At 41.0% G+C, this 18,047-nt stretch overlaps 1 protein-coding gene and 1 long non-coding RNA gene across 2 annotated transcripts; both read left to right on the top strand.

The window, feature by feature from the left end:
- Positions 1-317: 317 nt before the first annotated feature.
- LOC111968921 (heterogeneous nuclear ribonucleoprotein R) lies at positions 318-8,926 on the top strand. The gene is made up of 11 exons (XM_023994890.2): positions 318-478; positions 3,691-3,848; positions 5,213-5,331; positions 5,431-5,538; positions 5,654-5,767; positions 6,374-6,553; positions 6,754-6,889; positions 7,294-7,499; positions 7,688-7,837; positions 7,948-8,069; positions 8,211-8,926. Exons 2-11 carry the CDS (start codon positions 3,695-3,697, stop codon positions 8,818-8,820), a joined length of 1,899 nt encoding a protein of 632 aa, XP_023850658.1. The 5' UTR covers positions 318-478; positions 3,691-3,694; the 3' UTR covers positions 8,821-8,926.
- Positions 8,927-9,786: 860 nt separating this feature from the next.
- On the top strand, positions 9,787-14,765 carry LOC139028250 (uncharacterized). Its single transcript, XR_011480443.1, has 2 exons — positions 9,787-10,106; positions 14,046-14,765. It is a non-coding gene; the product is annotated as an uncharacterized lncRNA (long non-coding RNA).
- Positions 14,766-18,047: the final 3,282 nt, after the last annotated feature.

Below are 18,047 nucleotides of genomic sequence, written 5' to 3' on the forward strand. Positions count from 1 at the left end.
AAGGAAATGTAACTAGAGTAATGAATCTTTAGATGCTGCTCTACTGCTAGAGATGAACAGTATTACTTCTAATCTAAGTTAGAACACAATGGAAGCACGCCTAGACAAAATGCTGTTTTTATTTACAATTGGAGCAACATCCAGGTTGTACATTTTTCAAAACGAACACATTTTGCGTGTAACAAGTGATTATTAATCAGTGCTAAATGCGTTAATGTAACAATATATTTCTATGGCGTTAATCCTGTTCAACGCCTTGTGAAATGCTGTCGGAAACCCCGTGGATCAAATGCGTGCGCGCGTCTGGCAGGGTCGGGTTGACCGCGAGAAAGGGGCGTGAACGAGCGCCAGAGCGGTCATTCTCCGATGTGCAAACCCAAATAAACCAGAATCATATTTCTCGGAACACTTTTGTTCACATTTGGCATATTGTGACAATTTTAACGTTTTTCTTTTTAATACTGGGATTTGTGGAGCGGTAAGTGCTTCCAGGTTTTGTTATTCTTGATCGGGAAGGATTAGCAAAATGGGCTGTTGAAATTGCGATACTGTAGCAACTAGCTAAAGCGATAGGCCCCGGTGTTGGACACTAGTTAATCATGGGGGGAAAACACTTGAAATCAAATGGAATTTAATCCCTGCCTTTTGATCTTAATTTTGAATTGCATATGTACTGGTATTAATGTAAGCGAATTGCCAATTATGCTCAGTCGAGGGGGGCGGGTCTGCTTGGCTTTGTGTACTACAGACAAGCCCACGTCCCAGACGTACCAGCCAGACGCATCGTGCAACCCAGCTAGTAGTAACGTTTGCCAGATGTATCTCCCACATGCAAAATATATTTCAACCGACTAGTTTAGCTACTTGACGCACTTTTCAGTTAAAAGTAACGTGATTGTAATATCGTGCTTGAATTTCATAGATTAACGTGCATCTCGGTTAGCAATCTAGCACGTGAATGGTGTATTACCTCATACTTGTAATATAGCGCGCGAAAAAGTATCCAGGTGGCTGTCTGGTCGACACTGGCACTCATTTTTGTGTGTGTGGTTTTACAGTATGCAACCGTTATTGACAAAACAATACAAAGGTACATGGGGAACACAAGTGTGTGTGTGTATACAAAGAGTATACAATGGGCAGTTGGGCTAGGGGGTAAAATAACATAACACTGACACTTAACTCCTGCTTGGTTGGCTCCAATGATGTGTAAAGTCTGTATTGCGGATGCAATGTAATAGCCAATGAGAGGCTTTGAAGCCACCGGTTGCCATATTGGTACTCAGCAGCAGTCATCCACAGGAATGAATTGAATTCTACAGTCTTTCAGTAAGAAGTTTCAAGGACAAAATTACATGTATTTAAGTATTTGTTGTAGTGGGGACAGTAACATTAGTACTCCTTAAAAAAATACTTTAAAATCTCTTAAGGATCAATTTAGCCTAAAATTACATACCCAAATCTAACTGCCTGTAACTCAGGCCCTGAAGCAAGGATATGCATATTCTTGTAACCATTTGAAAGGAAACACTTTGAAGTTTGTGGAAATGTGAAAGTAATGTAGGATAATATAACACAATAGATCTGGTAAAAGATAATGCAAAGAAAAAAATGACCTTTTATATATTTTTTGGTATCATCTTTGAAATGCAAGAGAAAAGCCATGTGTTATTCCAGCACAGCTGCAATATAGATTTTGGCCACTAGATGGTAGCAGTGTATGCGCAAAGTTTTAGACTGATCCAATAAACCATTGCATTTCTGTTCAAAATTTTGTATCAAGACTGCCCAAATGTGCCTAATTTGTTTATTAATAACTTTCATGTTCAAAACTGTGCACTCTCAAACAATAGCATGGTATTCTTTCACTTTAATAGCGACTGTAAATTGGACAGTGCAGTTAGATTAACAAGAATTTAAGCTTTCTGCCAATATCAGATATGTCTATGTCCTGGGAAATTTTCTTGTTATTACAACCTCATTCTAATCGCATTAGCCTACGTTAGCTCAACTGTTCCCTGGACTGAAAGCCGATCCCGAAGAAGTTTTAAAGACATGCTCGGGAACTTTTGCGACTACTAAGTTTTTTTTAATCCCCCCACTTTGGTCTGGATGTGTCAATGTGTAGTTCATGCGTGCATAATCTATGAGCAGAATTACTGTTTTATCTCAATAGCGGAGGTGCCTAAAGATGTTTCCCATGTACTTACCACAAATTTCTGGTTTTGCTAAATTAGCAGTATTGTACATAGCTCTCTCCGTTGCGCTTTTTTTTTAATGGTCATTAGAGTATACATGATCTCAATTTTAGCTTCAAGACACCAGCAATTTGGAAAAACTAAAACGTAGATTGTGCTGATTTATTGGCATATTGAACCATATCGTGCACAGTAGTTTAAAAACTCAGTAGATAGTGCTAAGACAATGGGCTTGTTCGCCTGACTGATRTACAAAGATCCTTGAACCATAAATAACTACTCATTATTATTTGTAGGTCAGTCAATCACAATTTGCCCATGATACATTACAGTTTTGATCTTCTCGAACAAGGCCAATGACATCATATCTGAATTTTGCCATCTTTATGCATGTTCCCCATTAGCCACAAAATCTCTGCACCATTTCCCTACATTTCCCCCCACGTGTGCCAGCCCCCTAGCAATTCGAGTTCAAGCCAATGAGCTTCAGCCCCTCGCCATTTGAGTGACATCTAGCAAGATGCACATACATCAGAGTGAGAGAGAGAGCAATGACATGGTGCCCATATTGCGGTGTGCATATGTGATATAGTACACAACTTTGTGGACCACTTTTCGCTCGTGAGTGCTACTTTCAGAACTACTGACTAAAAATAACCTACATGAAATATATATGTTTTATTTGATATTTTTACTTCTTTGTTTAGTTCACATAATATAATTTAAAAAAATATGCATTAAGGTGTCTGTAATAGAATATACTTTGCAAAAACGACTGTAGACATTAATAAACGCATCTTTATAGCTTCCAAAATCTATTATTTAAAAAAACAAAAAAACATTATACAATGGAGGAGTATGAAAAAGGCTGCTTTGTGGCTTCCTTCAGTACTGTCAGACATCAGTGGTTGGCTCTTTTATTCTATTTTTTTWWTTTTTATTTTACCGTTATTTTACCAGGTAAGTTGACTGAGAACACGTTCTCATTTGCAGCAACGACCTGGGGAATAGTTACAGGGGAGAGGAGGGGGATGAATGAGCCAATTGTAAACTCTATAACAATGCTCTGTAGATAGATAGCCAGCTAGCTAGCTAACTTACCAAGCTGAACTTTCCCTATTTCTATTATTCACATTTAAAAAAGTATCCACTGAATTTCTGTCGACATAGGCTTGATAATTCTTTCCCTGTTGTGGAGGTTTATTGGGAGTCTTGCATGACGATGACATTAGCTAGCTAACGGTGGGTCAGGTGGCAATGGCAAATAAATAGGCCTATTACATCACAGTTGCATTTTACCCAATACCTAACATGTTCATATCCATAATTTGGCAGTAGATAGTATTCTACTCATTGTAGAGTAGCTAGTATTGTATTATTATGCCTTACATATTGTTTGTGAATGCGCAGCATAGGTCATGTATAGGCCTGCTTCTTCATGTGGTGTCTAGTCCCCTGGTATCTCTTTTGATTCACATCATTTGACCCAAAGGAGAATGGCAGCTGAAGTGAATGGCAGTTCAGCTCCAGTTAAGGAGGAAGACGAACCAATGGACATAACTGTAACACACACAGAGAACTACCAGACACTCATAGATGCAGGCCTTCCACAGAAAGTGGCGGAGAGCCTGGATAATATATTTCAGACTGGTAAGTGCAAAGGGCGGGGGTTGTTCACACTACTTCTTGATTGCATTGCATGATATTTCTTAAGACATCATAATGTATATTTCTGCAAGCTCAAGAAGACTATCAACCAAAGGATTCCACCTTGGTCAGTGGTATGATGTAAGTCACGTTGAGTGAAGGAGTCAGTGAGCGTTAAACTCATAGCTGTGTAATGGTGACTTACAGAGAGAGCCCTCTCCCCCGGGCGTCATCATCATGTTTCAGTGACTCTCACCAGGAATGTATGACTTAGTTGTGACCCTATAAATAGAACGGAGTGGCTGCCAATCCGACTTTTCCTGAACCCTTCTTCCCGACAACTAAAGGTCAGAGAGGGCCTGCGCATGTACAGGATTCTCTAAGTAGATTTTTTTATGTTGTCACTGCCCCTTCCTCTCCGCGTCGATGATCGGACATCTTTGCCTGGTGTAGTCTACAGACTTTGGCATGTTGAACAATAGACATGATCGACTTACTGTACAACACAACATTTTGTCTGTTGTAACAGTAGGCTATTGCAAACATTAGCACAACACAAAAAYGCAGTCTAAGTAACGATTTCATGTTCTTTTTTCAGGAGGCTGTACATGCGGCAATTTAGACAGCATCTCAACCAAGAGCAACACACAGACACGCAGTCTATATAGCGATTTAATGTTATTTTTTTCACCATCACTGCAAACATTTGCAAAGCAGGGGGCAGACAAGCAGTCAAAGTAGCAGTGTTCTTTTTTTAGCTACTCAGGCTACAGTATGGAAGCATAACTATAAAGATGACATTATTAGAAATGTACACGTGTGACTAAAACGCAGATTGTTTTGCCCCAATGCATTGTGTAAACTGCGCCCCTGCTTGTGCTACGGCATTATCCTTAGTTTCAACAGACAGAGAAGGTTGTAGCCTACACCCTAAATTAGCCTACTTTTTTTATTTTTATGTTCATTCAAATAGCCGCATGTTCAGAAATATGAGGCAGAGACGTAGCCTTCATGATCATGTAGATAACATTTGTGGAGGGTTCAGAAGAGGGTGGGTAAAGAGAGAAATGTGAATGGGGAGGTTGAGCAGCAGCTATGTTTAAAAAAATGTGTCCGCAAAATAACACATGCGAAAGAACGTAAATTGGATCTTCAGCTCTCGGTGCAAAAAAAACAAGGGGGCAGGGTGGTTACATACGGATCCGCAGACACCGCCTAAATAGAATTCTCTCTCTCTCTCTCTCTCTCTCTCTCTCTCTCTCTCTCTCTCTCTCTCTCTCTCTCTCTCTCTGTTTCTCTGTCTCACTCTGTCTCTGTCTCTCTCTGTGTGTTGTGTGGTTGTATGTGGTTGTATGTGTGCATCCCAGGACTGGTGGCTTACGCTGACCTGGACGAGAGAGCCATCGACGCCCTGAGGGAGTTCAATGAGGAGGGAGCCCTGTCAGTGTTACAGCAGTTCAGGGAGAGTGACCTGTCACATGTGCAGGTGAGTGGTCCTGTCCACACTGTCGCTCAAGAGTGGTCATACAAAGACGCAACAAGGTATAAAAGTGATTTACACTAAACGCTATTGGTCCTCTCTCAGAACAAAAGTGCATTTCTCTGTGGTGTGATGAAGACATACAGACAGCGAGAAAAGCAAGGAAGTAAAGTTCAAGAATCCACAAAGGGTCCTGATGAGACTAAGATAAAGGTGAACAAATTGTTTCTTCTTTTCCCATTAAGTGCCATAAGCGTATGTTTTGACAATAATGGACATATGGACTAAAGGTCTCTGAGTGAATGTATCTGTCGTTGACACTGTCTAGGCTCTTCTGGAAAGAACAGGTTACACTTTGGACGTCACCACAGGACAGAGGAAGTATGGGGGGCCTCCACCTGACGAGGTGTACTCAGGGGCCCAGCCTGGAATCGGAACAGAGGCAAGAAGCACAACCTATTTTCTATTGCCTGTCAGTCTTCTCATGCAGGCTATTGCCTGTCAGTCTTCTCATGCAGGCTATTGGCTGTTAAGGAGGTGTCCTCTCAATTTTGGGCTGTTGAAAAAAACATTCGCAAACCTTATGGAAACGAATGCAATGTTATTACGGTTCAACATTTTTAAGGTGCAATAAGTCAGATTTTCGTCCACAAATATACGCAAATTAAAATATGTTATATGTAAATAATTAATGGTTAGTTAATGCCACAATGCAGTTAGAAACTTGCTAGCTAACATCGGAACTAAATAAATACCTCACTTTGAACCACAACATTTTTAGTATAGGTAGACAAAGGAAGGAAAGTCAACTTTAAAACGTAATGTAGTTTTATTGGGATTTGCAGCTGTTGTTGGTAAGTAATGAATCTACAAGCTTCTGAAACATCTTACTCAGCCTTTAAAGTTATGATATTCTCTAATATGCCTTTTCACAAATCGACCTCTAAGTTTCTAGAGTGCTCCATCTTGTCTAAGTCAAAAATGCATTGAATACAATCAAAGCTACACAGTATGCTTGTAATTTGCCAATTTGATCTTATCAATGCAGGTATTTGTTGGCAAGATCCCCAGAGACTTGTATGAGGATGAGCTGGTGCCTCTGTTTGAGAAAGCCGGGCCCATTTGGGACCTGCGTCTAATGATGGACCCCCTCCTTTCGGGTCAGAACAGAGGTTATGCCTTCATCACCTTCTGCAATAAAGATGCTGCCCTAGAGGCCGTCAAGCTCGTAAGATTTCCCCTTTTAATCGCCACAAGTAAAGAGCATGACTTGGTAATTTATGGTGTTTGCTTTGCTAGCCATGAACGTTGTAGACAGGTTGGTCACTGTGTCTCATCATGCCAGAATTATCTGGGAAGTGTAACTGCATGACTTATCTGTGTGGGGGTCAATTTTGAGAACACTTTTTGTTTATATTTTTGTTCTAGTGTGATAATTATGAAATCCGGTCGGGCAAATACCTGGGTGTCTGCATCTCTGTCGCAAACAATCGCCTGTTTGTTGGGTCAATTCCAAAGAACAAGACAAGAGAAAGCATATTGGAAGATTTCAGCAAAGTCACAGGTTAGAGAAAATCAGTACCATTGTTATATCATCTTTTTTGGTGCTCTCAATCTAAATAAGGTTTTATATTTGAAACATCAGCTGACAAGTACAAGGAAATTGGAGATTCTTACATACTTTCATAGAGATTTTCAACAAGTTATTAAGTTATCTGATTCGTGCTTGAATACCTGGCTACCCCACCTAGATATAAAGATGTGCCATTCTTTCCCTATCTTCATACCGTGTATTAGTTGGTGCAGCCCTGTGTGTTCTGACATTCATCCCAAATGATTTCATGAATCTATTCTTAGCGGTGACCTCATGTCCTAGTCAATCATATTACACTCATATTATATAATCAGTGTAATGGAGGCTTTTCCTGTGATTCTTTTTGACCATGCACATATGTGTGCCTCCACCAGAGGGCCTCGTGGAGGTGATACTCTACCACCAGCCAGATGATAAAAAGAAGAACCGTGGCTTCTGCTTCTTAGAATATGAGGACCACAAAACTGCAGCCCAGGCCCGTCGCCGCCTCATGAGTGGCAAGGTGAAGGTGTGGGGGAACCCTGTTACTGTTGAGTGGGCAGATCCAGTAGACGAACCGGACCCAGAGATTATGGCAAAGGTAAGGTCCTGAAGARCCCCCCCCTCCGTCAAGCTAGTGTCTGACTACAGCAAAGGATGTTAAATCACAGATACTAGGGAGTAGAGGAAATACCCAGATATTTTTAATGTAGAAACATTACACTGAGAGAACTGGCCGTCCTATGCCAGAGAACAACTTCTAAACTCACTGTGTTGGTCTTCCACCAGGTAAAGGTGCTGTTTGTGAGGAACCTGGCCACACCGGTCACAGAGGAGCTCCTAGAGAAAACGTTCTCCCAGTTTGGGAAGTTGGAGCGGGTCAAGAAGCTGAAAGACTATGCCTTTGTGCACTTTGAGGACAGAGATGCTGCCGTGAAGGTGAGTACTGGCGTCTTCTACACCCCCTTGGAGTATGCATGCAATTTGTTTGCCTTGTGCTTGTAGAGAATCTCTGGGAAATTCACTTGGGGAAACCCATCACTGTTTAGGCAATGCAACAAATGAATGGCAAAGAATTGGAAGGCGAGGAGATAGAGATTGTTCTGGCAAAGCCTCCGGACAGGAAGAGGAAAGAGCGGCAGGCCCAGAGACAGCCAACTAGGACCACAGGGTGAGTAGAGGTTGACCGCACCTAGCCACGCCCAGTCCGCTTGGAGTGGCTGGTATGACTATTTTGATATTTTTTTCCTGTTCTATATATATGCCGTTTGTCTTATTTCCTATGTCCCTGTTTGCTTTGTTGTTGTCACAGATATGATGATTACTACTATTATCCTGCTCCACGCATGCCGCCTCCCATGCGAGGCAGGGGCCGAGGTGGGAGAGGTGGCTATGCCTACCCTCCAGACTACTACGGTTACGAGGACTACTACGATGATTACTACGGTGGTGGTTACGACTACCATGACTACCGAGGTGGCTACGACGACCCTTACTACGGGGGATACGATGATGTCTACGTGCCGAGAGGAAGGGGGGGCAGGGTGAGTCGAGGTGCCCCCCCTCCCCCTAGAGGCCGAGGAGCACCACCCCCTCGTGGCAGAGGTGGCTACGTCCAAAGGGGGGCTCCTATGGGTGTACCGAGGGGAAGCCGTGGTAGCCGGGGAGGCCCGCCCCAGCAGAGGGGCCGCGGCATCAGAGGGGCCKGGGGAAACCGCGGGGACAACTTAGGCGGGAAGAGGAAGGCTGACGGTTACAACCAACCGGACTCCAAGCGCCGGCAGACCAACAACCAGAACTGGGGCTCCCAACCCATTGCCCAGCAACCCCTGCAACAAGGTGGCGACTACTCTGGTAACTATGGTTACAATAATGACAACCAGGAGTTTTACCAAGATTCTTATGGGCACCAATGGAAGTAGACAAAACATGAACGGATTGGGCTTTGACAGCAACCTTTGATTGGCTGTGTGTATATATCACCCTTCACATTCAAAAGAAATAGAAAAAAAAAAATATGAATCAAAATGCATAAATAACATTAGAAATATGGATTTGTTGCACTACAGTACCAATATGGAGCAAAATATGAATGTACATACATTAGCTTGCTTAATAATTTGTGCTAATCCTTTTTTGCTTTGCTTGTGGCTACTTGGGACATTTTTTACCATTATTTTATTKTTTTTAAAATTTAAGATTTTTTTGTTTAGCTTTTTTAAGCTGGCATTTACAGGAAAAATTGGACGATCATTAAAAAAAAGAAGAGAAAAATTCTTTGAGAAAGCATTTGCAATCATGAGAATCGTTCAGTGACTGGCCAGCAACCCATTCCCAGACCCCTCTCCCCATTGGACATTTTCCCTCCCAGATTTCTGATTGGTAGGCATAGGACTTTGCTTGTACATAAAGGCTTTAAACTGAAAGCTTTATTTTCAGTTTTGTTGCAGAGGTGGGGAAAAAAGGAGAGGAAAATTGCACTTTTTCATGTACCGGAATAGTTACGTAAAAGTTGTATGTTAAGCATTCGTAGAAGTAGACAAACTGTGTTTTTCTAAACGTATTACTACAACTTTCTCTCAAATTTGCCCTTTTAGATAATGGGTCTGGCAAAACCTTAATCGCCAAGACAATTTGCTCTTTGATGTGTTTGTATTTATAATAATGTTCTTGTTACATTTCAATAAAACTCAACCATACTTCATTCAATTATCAGCAATTTCAAATTCAGTTGTGTCAAGTCGTGTCATGATTAGACTAATTTTGACCTCCATGTTTGGCCTTGAATGTGAGTGATCTGAATTTTTTTATGAAAGACACAAAGCAACTGCTTTTATTAAGATCATATAGTTATTTGACTGATGTTTTGCTATTCCAATTTGGGCATCATTACACCAAATAGTGTAAAGTGACATCAAAACATTTARACCGAACACCTGGCAATTCACGCAAATGTGCTATTTCCTGGCCCCTCCATTTCCCGGCAATATAAATAGTACAGCATATTTTTCTGATATTTTTTTTATCCTTTTGATTTCTTATTTAGCTACTCTCCCATTTTATTACAACTTAACAGTTTTATTTTGTGTTTTGTTTGTTTAAGTTTCTCCTTTTATTCCGAATTACCCCAGGTGAAGACGCGAGAACGGCAGCGGTTGAGTGAGTGAGGAACACATCTATTCTCTGCTGTGTTCTTCCCCAAAGAAGGGTGAGCCTGGTTTACCTCTTCACCGCTAAACTGGCGCTACTCTCCTCTGCTGAGGGGCCTCAGCCCACATCACTTGTTTTGCTCAGTAAAATAATGCACCAGTTTTATTACATCAGCTAGTATCTGATGTTAACTCATGTTGAAAATGACTAAATTCGTTTTCTGGTAAACACCTCTAGTAAAACAAATTGTGGAAAGGTGAATGGAAAATACTTAGAGGTTTATGCGTGAACACAGATAATGCAGTGGTGTGTTTACTGAGCAGAACATAGAAAATAGCTCTCTCCTCGTATGAGGACTACAGTCACAAAGCTTCACCAAACTAGCGCTGCCTTTATTAGGCTACCTTGCCAGAGACCAAAGACATATTGTAGGTATAGGTTATGCAGATTAGGTGTCACCTTTTGTTGAAAGTCAAAAGTTCATTGCTGTCCTTAACAAAAACAAAAAGGGGGCAGATGAAAAAGGATCAGTCTGTGTGTATATGCTGTATTAGCATATCACTTGATTGTTGAACGTCAAAAGCTCACTGCCATCCTGAATGAGATTCATAAAAGAGGGCAGATGAAAAAGACTATCCTGTGATTACGTGTAAGTGCTGCGTTAGCCATTTATTTGTTTGGGTTCACCTGAAAAGAGTGAATTAAAGCCAACATTCAACTGCGTCCTGCACTTGGGACAATCCTGCTTTATAGATCTATCATGGCCACATGTTCCAAATGCTCATGTCTAAATTTGGCAAAACAAATCTGAAGATAGAGATAAAGGTTTTCCTGCTCACCATTTAGAATCTGGAGGACTAATGCAATTGGAATCTTATGTCTGCTGAACGTCTCGTGGAAGGACCACACGATTGGCTAATCTGTTTGTACTGACAGATTGGATACTGTTGCCCCATAATGGATCTTTGGAAGTACATATGAACTTTATGATCGCTGTTCATTGTCTCTACTCTGGCACCCTGTCTAGGGCTTATTCAGATATACATCTATTCAAATTTGCCAAACTTAATCCGTTTAAGGGCACAGAAATGGTATGCCTTGGAGTTGAACCAACAACCCCCCACTAAGTCATCTGTTTATACACTCACATTACTTCCCTGATCAGATAGCTGTTTTCTGACAGACTATTGGGCATACAGTTCCATGCTGATTTAGCTGGACGGAATAAAGCCGTTCGCCTGCTACTGTTGTATTATAGACAGAATACGTTTTGTTTAGAATAGGACCGCTTGTCTAGTGTTTATCATCATGTTGGAGGTTAGTGAATAGTGATATTTGATGTGTTAGTGTTTTCAATACAATGGCGTCTGGTATGAGGTTTTTTCTCCTAATACAGTCGATGGTCGACTTTTATAAGAGAGCCAACTATGATAATATAATCACATTCTGTTCATTATTAATATAGGCTTGAATGTTCAAAAATGAAATGTATTATATGTTACATAATACATTTATTATAATTGATTATCCAGCTTACAGCGCTCCAGGCTGGATACTCACGTCCTCTCATTCACAGCTAGCAATCATGTTCGATCCTAATAATCCTACATTTCAAAAGTAAAATGAAAAGTAGCTAAGTATCTGACCGTACCCAAACCCAGAGTAAATCCTGTTGCTGTACCTATTGCTGTTTGATTCAACTGTGAGCCAATCTATTGGATTTGCTTATTTATTTATCTTTTCAYTGGAGATCTCAGGCTGCTCTCAGTTCCTGAGTCATATCCTGGAGTGGGCTCWGAATTTTTACTCAGTGTTATTCCTGACATATCAGCCCTCCACTGTTCCGTATCGTATAGTTTTGACCCGTACCCTAATGTGCGTCTGCGCAAGTGCTGTCTTATGCTAAAAGAAATACATGATGGTCCCTGCACACATATGGCCCCAGGCATCTTTATGTGAAATTTGTATACCTATAGAGTACCAGTCAAAGGTTTGGACACACCCACTCATTCAAGGYTTTTTCATTATTTGTACTTTTTTCTACATTGTAGAATAATAGTGAAGTCATCGAAACTATGAAATAACACATATGGAATCATGTAGTAATCAAAAAAGTGTTAAACAAATCAAAATATATTTTATATTTGAGAGTCTTCAAAGTAGCCACCCTTTGCCTTGATGACAGCTTTGCACACTCTTGGCATTCTCTCAACCAGCAGTCACCTGGAATGCATTTAAATTAACAAGTGTGCCTTGTTAAAAGTTAATTTGTGGAATTGTTCATTCTTAATGCATTTGAGKCAATTAGTTTTGTTGTGACATGGTATACAAAAGATAGCCCTATTTAGTAAAAGACCAAGTCCATATTATGGCAAGGACAGCTCAAATAAGTAAAGAGAAACGACAGTCCATCATTACTTTAAGACATCAAGGTCAGTCATTGCGGAAAATTTCAAGAACTTTGAAAGTTTCTTCCAAGTTTTTTCAAAAACCATCAAGTGCTATGATGAAACTGGCTCTCCTGAGGACCGCCACAGGAAAGGAGACCCAGATTTACCTCTGCTGCATAGGATAAGTTCATTAGAGTTACCAGCCTCAGAAATTGCAGCCCAAATAAATGCTTCACAGAGTTCAAGTAACAGACACATCTCAACATCAACTGTTCAGAGGAGATTGCGTGAATCAGGCCTTCATGGTCAAATTGCTGCAAAGAAACCGTTAATAAAGGACACCAATAAGAACAAGAGCCTTGCTTGGACCACGAAACACGAGCAATGGACATTAGACCGGTGGAAATCTGTCCTTTGGTCTGATGAGTCCAAATTTGAGATTTTTGGTTTCAAGGATCTCCGCATGTGTGGATCCCACCGTGAAGCATGGAGGAGGAGGTGTGATGGTGTGGAGGTGCTTTGCTGGTGACACTGTCTGTGATTTATTTAGAAGTCAAGGCACACTAACCAGCATGGCTACCACYMCATTCTGCAGCGTTACGCCATCTCATCTGGTTTGGGTTGAGTGGGACTATCATTTGTTTTTCAGCAGGAAATGACCCAACACACCTCCAGGCTGTGTAAGGGCTATTTGAGCAAGAAGGAGAGAGATGGGGTGCTGCATCAGATGACCTGGCCTCCACAATCACCAGACCTCAACCCAATTGAGATGGTTTGGGATGAGTTGGACTGCAGAGTGAAGGAAAAGCAGCTGGAAAAGCAGCCAACAAGTGCTCAGCATATGTGGGAACTCCTTCAAGATGGTTGGAAAAGCATTCCTCTTGAAGCTGGTTGAGAGAATGCCAAGAGTGTGCAAAGCTAACATCAAGGCTGAACACTTTTTTGCTTACTACAATGATTCCATATGTGTTATTTCATCGTTTTGATGTCTTCACTATTATTCTACAATGTAGAAAAAAGTAAAAATAAAGAAAAACCGTTGAATGAGTAGGTGTGTCCAAACTTTTGACTGGTACTGTATATTGTTCCACATGTATTTTGCCCTGTTATCTCTTGTATGTAAGATTTTGAGAGTTGTCTTGTTGATGCTGTATATGACTATGAAGTGGAAGTCCTATGTAAATTCATCAAACTTTGGATCACACAAGCACCCTTATCTCTGAATAAGGATCTGAATGTTGCTAATTTCAAATTAATTGGTAAACACTGGATAACATCATATACAGAATATATATTTTATGCTCAATTTGCAATGCAATGCAATTTTGCAATTAGAACCAAATGATCACTCAACCAGAAGCCAAATACAATCGATTATTACCATGCTACAAAAGATTCAACAACCAAATGGTGCCAAAGCACTAGCTACATCTAACTTTAGAAATTCACYACGAAACTGTTTTAATTCTCAACCCTGTGGTTCCAAAAAACAAAAAGCAATCAACAAAAGAATCTGATTAATTTCAGATGACTTCCAGGAGGAGTGATGTAGGTACTTCTCTATCGTATTTTAACTCCTTGCTTTTGTCACCTGGCTTATCTATCAGGGTGCGTGTCCAAGGTGGCCCCGACCCAGTCTTGTCACGATGTGGACTTGCTAGGTGGGGCTCCCAGACAGAGGCAGCTGTAAGGACTACGGGGTAAGTTTAGGATGTTTTCTTCCCAAACCATTGTTCTCTTTCACTGTCTTTCTCTCCCTCTGATTCAGGTCTCACCAAATCCCTGTGGGGATTAAGATGCGGAAAGAAAACGTCAGTGTCTGGGTGAGTTTAGGTAGAGAGAAAAGTACTGTGTCCCTCAATACACAGTTGGAGAAGTGAACTTTGGAGTTGGAAGACATTTTGAGTTACTTGGAGAAAGAATACAGTATACGATTCAGAATACTAAAAATAGTTAATTCTGTTCATTATCAAAAGCCTTAGTTTACAGAAACTTACTCTAAACACTACTTTTATCAAATGTAATGTGTCGTAAGGATTAGCAAAAATAGCTGCCTGTGGCAATTACCTTTTAGAGGTGAAAACAAGAGCTCTGTCTCTAGTCTGAAACACTACAGACCCCATTATAAATGCTTTGGGTTCGAGCCTGGAGCTCTTTGAGCTTACTCCAATTGCATATCAGCTCCCAGTGTTGGAGTTTTTTCTCTCTGGAATTCAATTTGTTGCTCTATGATTCTCTGGAATTCAATTTGTTGCTCTATGATTCTCTGGAATTCAATTCGTTGCTCTATGATTCTCTGGAATTCAATTTGTTGCTCTATGATTCAATTTGTTGCTCTATGATTCTCTGGAATTCAATCGTTGCTCTATGATTCTCTGGAATTCAATTCGTTGCTCTATGATTCTCTGGATTCAATTCGTTGCTCTATGATTCTCTGGAATTCAATTTTGCTCTATGATTCTCTGGAATTCAATTCGTTGCTCTATGATTCTCTGGAATTCAATTCGTTGTTCTATGATTCTCTGGAATTCAATTTGTTGCTCTATAATTCTCTGGAATTCAATTCGTTGCTCTATGATTCTCTGGAATTCAATTCGTTGCTCTATAATTCTCTGGAATTCAATTTGTTGCTCTATGATTCTCTGGCAATTCAATTTGTTGCTCTATGATTCTCTGGAATTCAATTTGTTGCTCTATGATTATCTGGAATTCAATTTGTTGCTCTGTAATTCTCTGTAATTCAATTTGTTGCTCTATGATTCTCTGGAATTCAATTTGTTGCTCTTAACACGACTCAGGATAGACCCAGATCCAGACACAGGAGGCAGACAGTTCAAATCTCAGATGTTTATTACAAAACGGGGCAGGCAAACGGAAAGTCCAGGGCAGGCAGAGATCAGTAATCCAAGGTAGCTTCAATTAGGGACAGAATGGCAGGCTCAGGGCCAGGGCAGGCAGAATGGTCAGAACCAGGAGGACTAGAAAACAGAAACTAGAGATACGGGAAAACATGCTGGTAAGACTTGACAAGAGGAACTGGCAACAGARCAACAGTGGACGCAAATATAGGTACACAGGGGATAATGGGGGAAAATGGGATACACTTGATGGGGGGTGGAGACAAGCACAAGACAGGTGAAACAGATCAGGGAGTGACAGKTCTATGATTCTCTGGAATTCAATTTGTTGCTCTATGTTTTGTAAAAAAAAATCCACGTCAATGCCCAGTAGCTAATTGAATATTTATTAATATAACTTCACTTTTCCACTTAATGGAGTTGAGAGAAAAAATCTGAATTTTGCTGTCATAGCAAATTCATAGCTCCATTTATATCATAATAGCTATAGGCACTAAAATGTTTCACATTCAAAAGACCACCCAGTGGGCAAAACCTGGTTGAAAAGACGTGTTGCTCTGGTTGAAATGGACGTTGTTTTTTGTACATCTTTTTACTGACCAGAATATGAAATATTTTTTCTGACCACCATACGAGCAGTTGGCCATAATTGTTACCATAATTGTTAACTCTGACCACTATATTATGTGGTCATAGTTAAGACCTCATCATAACCTGATAATGCCCACCTGCTGCAAAAAGTATTGCAGAGGATAAAGTTGGAAATTGAATACATTGTTCGTTACCTTTCTATTTGTTTCCATAGGCACCAATGAAAGTTGAAATCTGCAACATATTCTTAACATTTATTTAACTAGGCAAGTCAGTTAAGAATAAATTGTTATTTACAATGACGGCCTACAGTGGGTTAACTACCTTGTTCAGGGGCAGACAGACAGATTTTTACCTTGTAAGCTCGGGGATTTGATCTAGCAACCTTTCGACTACTGGCTCAACGCTCTAACCACTAGGCTACCTGCCTCCCCTATTAGATCAAGCAATGGCAAAAACAAATCTACATCACAATTTTTTGCACATCTGCATACAGTAATTGTTTCAAGATTCACCCACAGACATTACATGCATAGAAAGACTGCCACATAGGGTATATAAAGGCCCATTGTTTTTTTTGTATTAATGATGAATGGTATGATGGGGTAGATCCTCATCAAGGATCTCTGAGCACAGAAGGTGAACTGGAGCGTAGTGGCCTTCTTCAAGCGTGGTGCGATGAGTCAGATCTGCTGTGAAGAGAATCAGCTTCGTCACGGCGGTCAGGGGTGTATTTCAGGACTTTCCAGAGGGCCCACAACAAATCAGCCTCCTGAGCTTTCTGGCTTTTCATGACACTTACTGTAAGCATAAAAAGAGAAGAAAATAAATTACCTATTGGCATAATGTAGACATGCAAGACACCACAGAACAGAAACACACAGTAAAATGCTGTATATTTAACAGTCAGAATCTACAAAAAATGTCTCATTGTCTATGTTAAATGTCTCAACTGCTCGCATTTAACTTAGCAACTACACTGGTGTGCACACAAGTGGTAGCAAAGGCATTTGCTCCTCTGTCCACATTGAAGATCAGATTACAGTCTTAGAAAAAAGGCTTCAAAAAGGGTTCTTTTCCATTGGATAACCCTTTTTGTTTCCAGGTAAGGGTTCTACCTAGAACCAAAAGGGTTCTACCTGGAACCAAKAAGGGATTCTTTAAAAAGGGTTCTACTGTAGGGACTACCGAAGAACCATTTTACGTTCTTTTTTCTTAGCGTGTATCATAGTCAATGGCTTTAGATTTAAGGAGGGGTGGTTCTCTCTCCTTTCCTTGGGATGTGGCAGAATAGGTCCCAGGTAACTGAGTGGGTGGCTAAGCACTGCAGTAGAGGCCAGGCATAAGGTCATTGACATGTTTCAGGAACTGTAAAGACATAGATGAACCATTAACCATGATTATCCATTACCAAAGGTATTCACTAAGTTACCGGCCAAATAAAACTTCAAATGGCCCTACTCCTGAAAAAGTTAATCAGGCTGTGACGTTCACATTACATTATGCCCACGTTGGAGGATGTTCTTTACAAGCTCCCGAAGGCCAGAGTCTTCACGCTCTTGGACGCCAGAGATGCCTTCCTGCAGTGCAAGCTCYACGAGCCCAGCAGCTACATGGCCAGCCTGTGGCATTCGCCTCACTCACTCCAACAAAGCAGAACTATGCCCAGATAGAGAAGAAGTGCCTCAGCATTGTGTTTGCATGCCAACGCTTCCACCACTACCTGTACGGGAGCGACAACATTACCACAGAGACAGATCACAAGCCCCTTATTGCTATATTCAGCAAGCCTCTCCTGAATGCCCCGAAATGACTGCAGAGCATGCTACTGGCCCTACAAAACTACAACCTCAAGGTGGTGTATAAGCCAGGGCCAGAGATGTATGTGAGTGACACGCTCAGCAGGGCTACTGCATCAGGCACACACACACGCATGAACAACACGCAGTGTGCAGTTTACAAACAGAGCAAGTGGATGTTGAACACATCAACCAGGCTGACTACCTCAATGTTACGGACCAGCGCCTTATACAAATCAGACAGCACACAGACAGGGACGAGCAACTCCAGGCATTGAGGTCTGTGATTCTGATGGGCTGGCCCGACTGCAAGGAAGAAACTGCTTTAGCCGTCAGAGAATATTGGCCAGTCAAAGAGGAG

Source organism: Salvelinus sp. IW2-2015, linkage group LG9, assembly GCF_002910315.2.
Source record: "Salvelinus sp. IW2-2015 linkage group LG9, ASM291031v2, whole genome shotgun sequence".
Classification (NCBI taxonomy): Eukaryota; Metazoa; Chordata; class Actinopteri; order Salmoniformes; family Salmonidae; genus Salvelinus; species Salvelinus sp. IW2-2015.